At 39.5% G+C, this 12,345-nt stretch overlaps 1 protein-coding gene across 1 annotated transcript; it reads left to right on the top strand.

Moving 5' to 3' along the window:
* The first annotated feature begins 1,203 nt into the window (after window positions 1-1,203).
* atp5f1d (ATP synthase F1 subunit delta) lies at window positions 1,204-7,291 on the top strand. The gene is made up of 5 exons (XM_031749649.2): window positions 1,204-1,441; window positions 2,179-2,332; window positions 3,308-3,396; window positions 6,841-6,970; window positions 7,158-7,291. Exons 1-4 carry the CDS (start codon window positions 1,325-1,327, stop codon window positions 6,961-6,963), a joined length of 483 nt encoding a protein of 160 aa, XP_031605509.1. The 5' UTR covers window positions 1,204-1,324; the 3' UTR covers window positions 6,964-6,970; window positions 7,158-7,291.
* The last annotated feature ends 5,054 nt before the right edge of the window (window positions 7,292-12,345 follow it).

The following is a 12,345-nucleotide window of genomic DNA, read 5'->3' as shown; positions in this document are numbered from 1 at the left end:
TGTGTGTGTGTGTGTGTGTGTGTGTGTGTGTGTGTGCTTGCGTTTGTGGAACCCTGCGAGTGGGATACTACAACTAAACTTTATCTCTCGGCCAAGCTACCAGTGGGTTTCGGTGATTTCCAGTATTTGCCAAATAATGTCTGCTGATATATGAACGTGACTTGTTGGCCTTTAATCGTCAAACATATGGCTGAGATAGCCATATCTTTCATTTTGAGTCAGTAAGCACTATCCTGTCACAAAGCAGAAGTTGCAATCAGTTTATGGCAAAGAGACTTTCATATATCAAGATAAAAGTCTCGCTGGCATTGCAAATGTGTTTTTTCTAGAACTGTCTGGTCAAGAGGGCAGCACAAATAGCAAAAATTATAACATAACAGTTCTATGAAGATATCTGAAGTGGCCAAAAAGGACTGGATAGATTATAATCAAGGACACAGAGGTAAACTAATGCAGGATCATTAAGATACTTATAAAACGACCCATTTTTATTTAATTGTATGTATAAACCTTCATAAATCATACTGACTACATTCTGTATGTCAATATATGTAAATATGTTTGACATTAAAAACACAGAGACATTGGCAGGCGTTTACTGGCGACACACAGGTTTGCAGGCTTTTTATAGGTGTTTGGCGCCATCTCCTGACGCCACGGGGATTACATTTATCTGTCAATAAATACTGATAAATACATATATTTAACAACATTTAACGATAAATATATTTATTAATGACTAAATACGGAAACACTATTTTTTTCTCACATTAACCACTCTTCCCCAATCAATCTCGAAATGTTTCCCCGTGTAACTCCAGCAAGAATACCAGCTGAAAGGCTGAAATACACATTTAGCACATTTAAAACAACATCAGTTTATCCCAGTTCCATACATGTTATGCGAAATATACACCATACTGACTGTGCTAAATCAACAGTAAATAAATATACTACAAAAAAATCATCAAATAAAACAAACCGAATAAATATGTGTTACTGTGTGTTACTGCATAGTAAAAGACAGGGTACCTTACCCAACTAGAACTGAAAGCATACGAGACTAAGGAGGTGATTCAAAATATTTTTAAATGATGGATAAACTGGGAGACCTTTAACTGTTAACGTAATTGTTTTGTTGTTGTTGTCGTCGTTGTTGTTTTTTTCCAAGACTACATTACCCTGCATCCTCTACGTCGCAGCAAAGCCTGACGGGTAGCCTCCCGACGTCCTTGTCCTACCAAGCGCACACTGACTGCCTTCACGCAAGGGCTTGGGGATCCCTGTCATTCACTCGTGCTTCACAAAAATAACATTTTCAAGGATGATGGCAGCAAGACTTCTCCGCCGTGCTCTGCCTGTGCTGAGGCAGACTCGCTGCTACGCCGAGGCCGCCTCCGGTGCCCCGCAGATGTCCTTCACGTTCGCCTCCCCGACACAGGTACTAGGCTAACGGTAACGGCTAGGCTTCTCAGGCCCAGCTAGCTTAATCGGCTAACCGAATTAAATTTAAAGAAATGAAAGGGCACCTTTGGGGCCGTGTAACAGATTGGTGCCAGTCCTTGGCCTCGCTGTGTGCCCGAGCAGTAAATGCACGGTTGCATTTAAATTAGCGCTAGCGTTTGTGTTTGGAGGTTAAGCCGGTGCACCCTAGCCTAGCCGTCATTCACCGTATTTGACAAGCAGTGTGTGGTCCTTCACAAAGCATTGCTCTCTTCACGGTTACTTAAGACTCCTGATCCATTTTTAAACACATTTACATTTTTTTTTAGAAGTGCAATAAGTTTCAGTCACGCTATTAAGGAGCCCTTGTGTTTTAAATACTAAACTGTAACCTTGAAGTACATGTCGGTGGAACGAGCTTGTCAGTGCAGTTCACTTCACATTCTGAATGTGAATAAACAATGCTTTTGACCCAACAGGTAAAGTCAAGCGCAAAGACAAATTTGTTATATCATGATGCGTTAAAATGGATTAAAAAGACTTGTGGTTATTGGTGATGCTCTGTTCTTTTCTAAAGTCTGGTTCTTAGTTTTGCATCTGGATATTTACTTAATTGTTGTCAGTTAATGTGGGTTGAAGCTCTCTGTTAAAGTGGTGGTGTAATGTTTTATTTTTTTTATTTAAAAGTGTTATTGTGTGGTTTTTTTTTTTTTTGTTTTTTTTTTACCATCCCAGGTTTATTTCAAAGAGGCCAGTGTAAAACAGGTGGATGTCCCCACGCTTACCGGTGCATTCGGTATCCTTCCTGCCCACGTACCCACCCTGCAGGTGCTCCGGCCTGGTGTTGTCACAGTCTTTAATGAGGATGGCTCTTCTGCCAAATACTTTGGTAAGATTTTCCTTTGGAAAAATGAGTGAATAACTGCAGACAGGCCTACCAAGAAGGATCAAGATCCTACTTATCCAATCAAAGAGAGAGAGATTATAGTCATAGTTATAAATTTATTTTGGTTTTAGTCTCGTTTTTTTGAAGCAGAAAAAAAATGGTTATCTGATTATCGCAAAAGTACAAAATTAAGAGAATTAACAGATGTCCAGATATAATGACCATTGTTTAATCTTTAGTGGTTTTAAATTAACCATTCCATCATTAATACAGTTTAAGCTCCATTATTGCACCCAGTAACACCGAATCTCTCAGTGGAAAAACTACCATCTTATTGAGTTAATATGACGTTATTAATGGACTGCTACAGTGAAGGCTTACACTTTATTGTGATTACCCACTGGTTACAGATCACTTGTTTTGTACAGTGTGAGCATTTAACAAAACACAAAACGGTTTGTAGCCTGTGTCCAGCATAAAGGGAAAGTAACTTGTGCTGCACTACAGTCAACCATGTTCACTTAAAGCAATGAATAATTCAGGTTGTCACAATTAGAGAATGTAAACAGATCTTAGCTGAACAACAGAATATAACAACCAGATTTTTTTTTCTTTTTTTTTTCTTTTTTTTGGTCAAGATCTTTTTTCCTTTTTGGCTGTTGTTGATGCCAAAAACAACAACAAAGTGTTTTTATCACATCTAAACAAAATACTATTAATGTGGGAGTGCACTTGGCTGACATTACACGTGAGGAGAACGTTACAATTATAGATAAACCAGCTAATTGTATGATGGCATTAAAATATTTGAGAATCTGCTGAGGTGATTAAAACTGGTCGAGAGAAAATTGCAGGAATAAGGGATGCTGTGGGGCTCTTCCACACTATATTGAGTGTAATGGTACATATGTAGTTGAGGTGACTACAAATTCCATGTGGATACTTACACTGTGTGTGTGTGCGTGTATATATTCACAGTGAGCAGTGGGTCCGTAACGGTCAATGCTGATTCTTCTGTGCAACTGCTTGCCGAGGAAGCTTTTCCCCTTGACCAGCTGGACATTGCAGTAAGTATAATGTGAACTTTGAAATTAATGTGTGTGGAGCTGCTACACTAACCCCTCATTATTATCAAATGACAGAAAACAGGAGGAGATTTCTGACTGGTGGTTTGAATTTGAGCATAATATTTGTTAGTGTCATCTCCTTCAATTTTCCCCCTCTGGGAATAATTCTGCCGTGTGTCAGGAGGGGACGATGAGTGAAGGGGGGCAGTTGAGATGATTTTATACATGGAGAAGAATTGGATTATGTACAACTACAGGTCTAAGGTGAAAAAACGGCAAAGAACCAGCAAATGTTAAGATGTGATACTGTTCTAGCTGCTCAGCTTAAATAGTATTAAGTCCATGTATTTTAGCTGTTTACTGTAATACTAAATCATTCATCACTCTATGTAAACTTGTTCTGTATGTGTGTTTGCGCCACATGTGCATTATGGGTACGTTAACCTCTGGCACCCTGGGTGATACCGAGACAATTGGAACATGGAGCAGATGGCTAAACGCTACTATGAACTGTCACTTTCAGGGTTCTTCACATATCTTTTATGAGGTTTAACTATTAGCTTTGGTTGGGCTTCTCAGTCACTTGTCCTAAATCCACTCTTCTCTCAACTTTTTTGAGTAATTTGCATCCTGATAGGTGAACCAGTTTCAAGTCACATGGTCTCTGTTAGCTTTCTGTAAGGGCCTCTCTATATTTGACTACTTTAATATCGATCTGACTTGGTCTCACTTAGTGTTAGATTTTTTATGTTGGACTAAAGTTGTTACGTACACACGTTAGTACAACCAACAGAAGGCGCTTCCTGATTTTTTTTTTTTAATTTTTTTTTTAAATTATGTATAAATTTGAAAGGGGAAAAAAGCCACAATATTTTGGTATTCTACATTACTGACTGCAGATTAATGAAGCCATAATAAAGTCTGCTTATATATAATATGCTATAATGCACTAAAGTTTTCCAAAACTGAAGAGGTCTGAATACCGTTACCATTTTTATCCCCATCTCTCAAGGTCCACCTGCACATCCATGAATGACTATTTTAGCACACAGTGTACACAAACGTACCCAAGAGAAATTACACTTTACTTATGCAAGAATGCGTATGATAGAAAGTGTCATGTTAATGTGACCTTCACTGTGATATTTCATTCACAGTGCAAAGAAAAAGCCTTGAAGGGTACAGTTTGTGCTATTCCATTGAGCTGAGTATCTGCCCTCCATTACTCTGTTTCAGCAGAGTGTTGTGGGAGTTTCCTGCTATAGCACTGTAAGGTCTTCACTATGCTATGTAAAGTGCCTCGAGGTGACTCGCATTGTGATTTGGTACTTGAAGAAGATAATGCTACAATAATTGACTTGAAATTAGATTGGGAATCTGTGTGAGGATACTTCTGTGTGCACCAAGAAGTCTGCAGAATGAAACAGATAAAGGTAATGTGTTGTATCACGTAGGTGGTCTTTATAATGGGAAAACGTCAGTCAGTGGCTTAATGGGTAAATCTTGTGCTTTGAAATAATAAATGCCACAAAAGCAAGGGTCATTATGAAACTGTCACCACTGCAAACCGATGTAAATTCTGCTAACACGGTTCCAACTCATATTGAGCTTCACAAGTTTTCCCAAAGGTCAGTATTTAAAGATTGATTGATTGTGTGACATTGCACAGGTGATCCTATAATTGCATTCCGCAGCTCTGTATTTACTTTAATGACCAATTATCTAATAGGTGCATTGCTCCCCTCATATTTCAGACTTTTAACAAGTTATAAATAAAAATGATCAATGTTTGTGGCATGTAATGAGTATAAAGTCAGCCTTTGTGTATAAGGACTGAGATTCAGTCAGTCCAACGCAAATAATTGGTATTCATTAAATTTCTTTCCCATTAAGCTTTTTTAAAATCTAAAAAAACCCACGTTTGAACTGTATGATCACTCTGTGCTCTGGTGTTAGTTCACTCGGTATTTTTTGAAATTGGTTTCATTGAAGACAAATATGTGTGCCTGCTCTAACAATTTATTTAGATTTTAGAACTTAAATAAGTTGTTTAAATGAACAGGCTGCTGTTTTTGCTATTTCTTTACACTCTGAATTGCTTTTGCACTCGTGAGTTTTGCTTCTGATTTTGTGCAGCAGCTATCTTTGTACCTGAATTGTCTTTGAGCGTTGTAATCCTCACCAGCTCTTTTCTGTTTGACTTTGGATTTTTACTTTTTTTTATGGAGCTAGATAAATAAAAGATTGTTTTGTTTTTCTTCTCCTTTTGTGTATGAATAAAGTTTGCAACTGCAAGTCAGGAGGCCAGGTGTTACACTGTGAGCTCAAATGGTGGGAGCCAGTTGTTTGTTCTTAAAAGACTGTCAAAAGCTGTACAAGTGAGAAAGCTTTGAAAGCCTTGTTTTAAAATAGGTTTCCTTTTCTTTTCACACTCTTTACTCTTTAAGTGTCACCAGTATTGACACAGTGGTATTCATAAGTGGGTTGTCAATTCTTTGTCTCTTTTATGCTTTAATGAGGTTTGTGTGATGGGTATCTATATATTCAATTTGTTCAGGCTTGTATAATTCCTAATTATCCACCCAGATCGTGTTCTTTGACAGCAGAGACCATCCTTTGATCCCACGCTACATTATTTTCTTCTGATTTGATCTGCTGGGTCATTCGGCACCTCCCAGCTGATGATTATCCATCAGATCGGCGTTTCAGTCGGACGTCAGTGTTGAGTCCTCTTTTAAATGTCAGTCTTGTTAATGCTAGGCTGCATTATCATGCACTCGCCTCGAAGGTGTCGCGTCTTTGACCTTGGGCAGTGCCAGAGTCACTGTCAAGTTGACTTCATAGCAGTAAATGAGTTAATTTTTCCTCATCGCCTTCCACTCTGGAGTAACAATGCACATGGGTCCAGTCTGTTAATAAGGAGGGAAAGGTCAGTCACTGTTGAGTTAAAGCAGATGTGTCAAATCCCTGCTGGGAGACCTTTAACTTGCAGCTATGTTTGGCATTTCTCGTTTCTAATCGCGACTGTGACAAATGGAGCTTTCAGAGCAAAGAGGCAGTGGGGATTTTCCCTGCTCGTCTTTCTCCTCACTTACGACTCGCTCTTTTTTTCCCCATCTTGATATCCTGACTTTTACATCCCAGTCATCCTCAAAGGGGTTTGTGGGATGATTTAGAGTTTTGCACACGCTACTTTTTATGGTCAGGTGATTTATTTTTTTTTAGGGTGATGACCTATCTTGAAATGTTTTCATAGTCACAGATGATGAGGGTGTATTTGATATTGCACACTACTATAATAATGTGGCATAAGAGGGAAAAATAACTAATCTATAAATGTTTCTACTTTAAAAATATGCAGCTGGACTTTTGTCGTTGTCTTATAGTGTTGCTTTTTTGGGTTTTTTTTAAATAGTCGCACGTTCTTTTTTTTTCTATTTTCAGGCAGCCAGAACCAACCTAGAGAAGGCCCAGGCTGATTTGGCTGGAACAACTGACGAGGCAGCGAGGGCAGAAGTTCAGATCAGCATAGAGGCCAATGAAGCCATTGTCAAGGCTCTGGAGTAGACTTGTGGTACGACCTCTCAACTCCTCTAACATGCGCTGTTTGTTGTCCTGGAATTTGTTTGGTTTAACAGGATAATTATGCAGGACTGCATACAATTAATAATATCAAAAGTGGAAATGTTAACAGGAAATTACTGACCACTTACAGCATTAGGTTTTGTTTTCATCAAGCTCTTGTTTATTTTCCCTCCTAGGTAATCTTTTCTGTTGTTTGGATGCAAATCGACAGCCCATCTGTGTTTCCAGCTCAGTCACGTCAGCGTCCAGAAGATTCCATGCTTACTTTGTACAGTGGATGAAATTAAAAATAAATTTATTTGGAATTACTTGCTGGAGGAGTTTGTGGTGGTTTCTCATGCTGCAAAAATGCACGTGTAGTATTTTTGGTGCACAAAGACAAAGTTAGCAGTGTGTTGCAATTACATGCTATTATTAAATAGTTGTCATGTGTTGTGGAAAGTGCTTCACAAAAGAAGTAGTGTGGGGGTTTTCTAATTCATTTTTTATAGCGACTGATGACTGTAATGACTGTATGCTGCCACTTGAGGGCAGCAGACATATGTAGTTCACACAGTGTTTTGGATAATCAAATTTTTCCTCTACTTCCCAGCAAACCACAGTTTCAGGGAAGGAACTGTCATATTTTTCATAGAAGGCTGGAGGAAATTGTTTACTGTAAAGCCTCAAAAGAAAGGGTCTCTTGAAATATTTGTGGTAGCTCCTGGATTTGAAAGCGTAGTCATTTTACTGTTGCATTGCCCATGTGTGGGTTTGAGTTATTTGGAAACTTCTGTTGCTTCATTTAAATGTGTTGGCAGGGCTCTTCTGTTGTGAGTGATGACTTCAGGCTTACATGACTAAGCCAGGAAAAGTCTTTTTTTTTTTCTTTTTTTTCTTTTTTTTGCTGTCCCTTCTTTGGAAAACTGGGCCTTTCTCTTGTTTCATAACCAGACTCACTCCAGGAGGCGTTGACCTCACTCACGTGCCCACTTAAGGCTTTCAGAGCATAAACCACAACCGGTTTATTTTGAATGTCAAAACTCTTGCAGGCTCTCAAGAAGTGTGAGTATGGTGTAAGTAAAAGTATTTACGCAGAAATGTTCTAATGATTACTAATGTGCATGGTGAAACTGCTGCATAAGGTTCAAAAGCAGGAACAGGAAGTTTTATAAATCATTTCCAGTACAGAATAAAAATGAGGAAAGACAAATTACACAATTTTTTTTCAAAACTGTCATATCTTTGTTTTTAGCAGAGTTAAAATAGGCTGTGAAGACTTGGCTTGATTAATTATTATATTTTTTTTTAGAAAAGAAACAGTCAACAAAACCTCACACATCCTGCTCTTTGTTCTCCTTTCTAATCTGCCGTTTTCATCAAAACCTTCTCATCCCAGCACACACACACACACACACACACACACACACTCATGAACAATATACAAACTCATCAGTTAGCCTCAGGGCTTGGAGACATCTGAGTAACACTTCAGACAAACAAGATGAATTGGTTATGTCAAAACCACCACTTCTTTAATCCAGATTTATAATAGAGGATGTTGAAACCAAGAGCTGCACCATCGTGTCTGTGTTCTGAGATTTTAACGCTGCTCGTGCTGAAAAGTGAAGCAGAAAAAGACAGTGTGCTTTCCAAGCGAACTCGTTTCTCTTGACGTGTGCTGTCGTGCAGCTAAAACAGCTGGATGTTCCGTCGTGTCTGGAAAGCTGTGCCCTATAAATGAGGAAGTAGTTCTTTTGGTTCATAGTGCTTCCAGTTTTAGTTTTGCTACAAACTTCTGATGTATGAGTTTGTAGTGAAATATTTTGAGTTTCACAACATTCGCCTCTTCCTCAGCTACACACACTACTGAAGTATCTCACAAATGAACTGCCTGACCCAAGTGTTTAAGTGCTGCTCGGTGGTATAGAAACAGTGAAGTGCAGCGCACTGATAAAGGACGAAGAGTATCCAGTGAGAGCCCTTACTCAAGAGCCATTTGGTGGTGTTTCAGAGCAGATCAGGTTTGTGATAGTAAGTCGGTGCATATCTCCCGTGGATCGCTACATACTGTAATTAAAAGATTGCACTGTCTGCACCCAGGAGCGAATAACATGATACACACTATGACAGTCCACGGTGTCATGTTTGAGTGGTACTCTAACACAAAGCAGCTGGAAGCTTTGGGAGAGCTCACTGGGCTGCGTTTACTGAGTCAACCACAGTGGCAATAAAAGGGACCAGCCCATGTGAATCATTGTGTTTAGCAATGATGTAATTTCTAAAGAGCTTGCTCCAATGCAGTGGTGTTGTTTGGAAATACGGCATTGTCAGCTTGATTCATAAAGAATTACTGTGTAACAATCTGTTTAAATAATCAAGACCATTTATCAGGAAAGAATGGCTGCTGCTCTTCGTGTGGCTTTTGAGTGGAATTACTTCACTTTTGGTTGTTCAAAAAAACTGCAACTAACTATTGCCGTTAGGAAAATGTAATATCTACAAACCAAATGCAATTCCCATCACCGTCATCCAGTAGCTCTGTTTACTTTTAATTTGCAAACGTTAGCAGGCTATCGTGCAATCTGGTTAGTTGGAGAACATTGTAAACTTTACCTGGAGCATGTTAGCTGAGCAAACCGCTCTCAGCAGTTAATGATACGTGCAGCTCTGTAGAGATGCTAACACGCTGTAGCTGCGAGTGATCTGGTGTCACACTTTATGTCAGACTGCACAGCATTTTTATCTCTTGCCCTCCTCTAATGAAGCAAGTGTCCCAGTTTTCTTGTTTTTTGGCTCAGGTTCACAAAAGTAAACATGTCTCACAAAGAATGTGTCGATGTAGCCCATGGATGCATCCCTACTGAAATCCAAAGATCAGCTGAAGTAGCAGTTTTATGAATTAAAGTCATACTCTCAGTATTAGTAACTTGTCCTTCATTGCCTGCTATTTATCCAGGATCTGGTTACCATGCTCTCTTAGGTGGTGTCCACAAGTCACTATCTTTGTTGAACTGAGTTATGGATTAATTTCAGTATCAGGATGTTGCTTTGGACCTTTGGCTGTTTGATCACATGGATACTACAATTAAAAGAGCAGCTTTAAAGAAGCACAGAACAAATATAAGATTGAATAACAATGAAATAACATAATTACTTTTGAATGTGCGACCCCATAAAACAAGCAGGGAATACTTAGGCTTGTGTCCAAGCATGTGTCATTGTAGTAATGTGGCCAATAGGGTGAATCACAAAGCAAATGGAAAGAGTCGAAGCGCAAGATTTTCTTTATGTACTGGCACAGGCTCCAGCATGACACACACTGGCTGTGACACGGTGTGATATTTTCCTTCATGACTTCTTGCAGGCTAAGTTACCGGCTTTGTGGATTGGGACATGAGCGACTTTAACCTCATCAGACTTGAAACGGAGTTGAGAGACTCTCAAACCTAAACCCTCTTCATCTCTCTTTATATCGGTGCTCTTATTAGCCTCATGAAATCACGGGACACACTTCACATGCGCCACCATTGACATTTCACTCATCGTGTTAATGATAATTCATGCAGCTGACAGCGCTGGGAGAAATGTTAATTTATCAGGCTCGATAATGAAAAAAATGAAAAAATAAAACAATGTATCGGGTGAATAATAAGGGAGTTATGTGCGTAAGAGGGGGAGTGACAACTGAGACACTATGATCAAGTCCCACAAATGTTGCATTTAAACAAGAGGTATCACATCACAGCTTGAATTATTTACAGGAAGTCATCTTCAGCAGAAAAAACAAACTGCAACAGGCTATTTATAAGTTGTTTTCATGTTGCCTGTGCTGTATAGTTACCAGAAGTCTTATATTAATTAGTACTGAAATTGCAATTTTGATAACTTGGAAAGTAGATGCTTCCCAGCAGCAGGTAGCAGAATACAGGATATTAAGAGCGCCTGATGTGTGGAGGCAAATGAGAGACCTGTGAAGGAACCGAGAGGAAATTAAAGGTCTGGAAAATTTAAACGCTTTGAGCAATGAGCCAGCTACGAGGATGTCAATTTTCCACACACCAAAGTGCACTAAAATTACACATATCATCTAGTGTGCATAATCATCGGCCCTGGAGCTAGCTTTAATATACAGTAGCTGTTAAATGGTACAGATACATAAACACATTCTGGGGCGGCTTTCTTGTAAGCGAAACCTGAAAATTTCCACCTGTGAGATATGGTCAAGCATGGCTAAGTGTGTATCAAGGGGGCAGATTGAGGCTTCGCAGCAGTAAGAGAGAAAGAGAAGCATCCAGAGAGTGGAGCTGATTGAAGTGCTGACCTTTTGGTGGGTCTGTGTAAAGAGGGGGCCTGCAGACTCTCAGTCAGCTGTCAGATACTGCATCCAGCCTGGTAGTGGGAGTAGGGCCCTGACACCAGCCTCCCACCACTTTGCCCTGTTTGTGTCATCCATTCCTCCATTCTTACAGCCTTCCATTCCACATAAACACCCACCCACCCACAAAACACACAACACACACGCAGGCAAGCGCTGCCGCAAACACTCACCCAGACGCAAACATCCACACAAACACAAATATATTTCTGCCTGTGCCAGCTAGGTAACATTTCTACAAATAGAAGTGTGGGCATTTGGGAGAAAAATCGCAAAGCTGCAAACACAGCCTGCTGTAGAGGTGAGATAATCAGCTTTGTGGTAACAGCAAATGGCCCCCTGAGTGGCAAGGCAGGTAATCATTGCACTGAGTATTTCTGTGGGAGAGGGGAAAAGTGCTTTTCTGTTCTCATGCATGTGTCTATGCATATTCACACAGAAATGAGCAGCCAACTCAAAGACACGCAGGTATAAAAGTATCACATACACGCACCTAGAAGATTAATTAGTGCGTATACAAAAGGACGATATGGTCGCTGATCTGCCACTTATGGTTTCTTTTTTTTTCTTTTTAAAGAATTCAAAAAATAACTCAAAAAAAAGGATGTATTTGCGGAGCCGTGAAACATCCTGGGCCATACCAATGCAACAAGACACAAAAAAGTCTGTTGTGCTCGGAACTGCACTCACTTCCTAAAAGCAGACCAGGTGGGGCACATTTACATGAGAGGCAAAAACATGCTGCAGATTTGCTTAAATTGAGCTTGGAGTTCTTCCATATCCCCAGTCTGTTTCGAGTTTAGCAGCGCTTTGATGATCTTCACTGAATTACTCATTACCGAAAAGAGACATTTACTCTTTCCTTTTTGTCAATTCAAGGCTCTAATTAGCAGATTTGAGTGGTTTCACGCACATTTTACAGCAGTATGCATGAATAAAAACTAAAAGATGCAATAGCTGTCAACAAAAGGCAATGCAAATTTAATCTTCCCTTGAAGAATAAAGAA

The sequence above is a fragment of the Oreochromis aureus genome, linkage group 23, assembly GCF_013358895.1.
Source record: "Oreochromis aureus strain Israel breed Guangdong linkage group 23, ZZ_aureus, whole genome shotgun sequence".
NCBI lineage: Eukaryota > Metazoa > Chordata > Actinopteri > Cichliformes > Cichlidae > Oreochromis > Oreochromis aureus.
This window is presented reverse-complemented; position numbering and strand designations above follow the sequence as displayed.

What these genes read in the sequence shown, in the direction of transcription:
- atp5f1d (XM_031749649.2), top strand. Translation starts at nt 1,325, where the DNA reads ATGATGGCAGCAAGACTTCTCCGCCGTGCTCTGCCTGTGCTGAGGCAG. An exon ending in CGTTCGCCTCCCCGACACAG is followed by an intron (nt 1,442 to 2,178) that starts GTACTAGGCTAA and finishes TTACCATCCCAG; the next exon opens with GTTTATTTCAAAGAGGCCAG. An exon ending in CTCTTCTGCCAAATACTTTG is followed by an intron (nt 2,333 to 3,307) that starts GTAAGATTTTCC and finishes ATATATTCACAG; the next exon opens with TGAGCAGTGGGTCCGTAACG.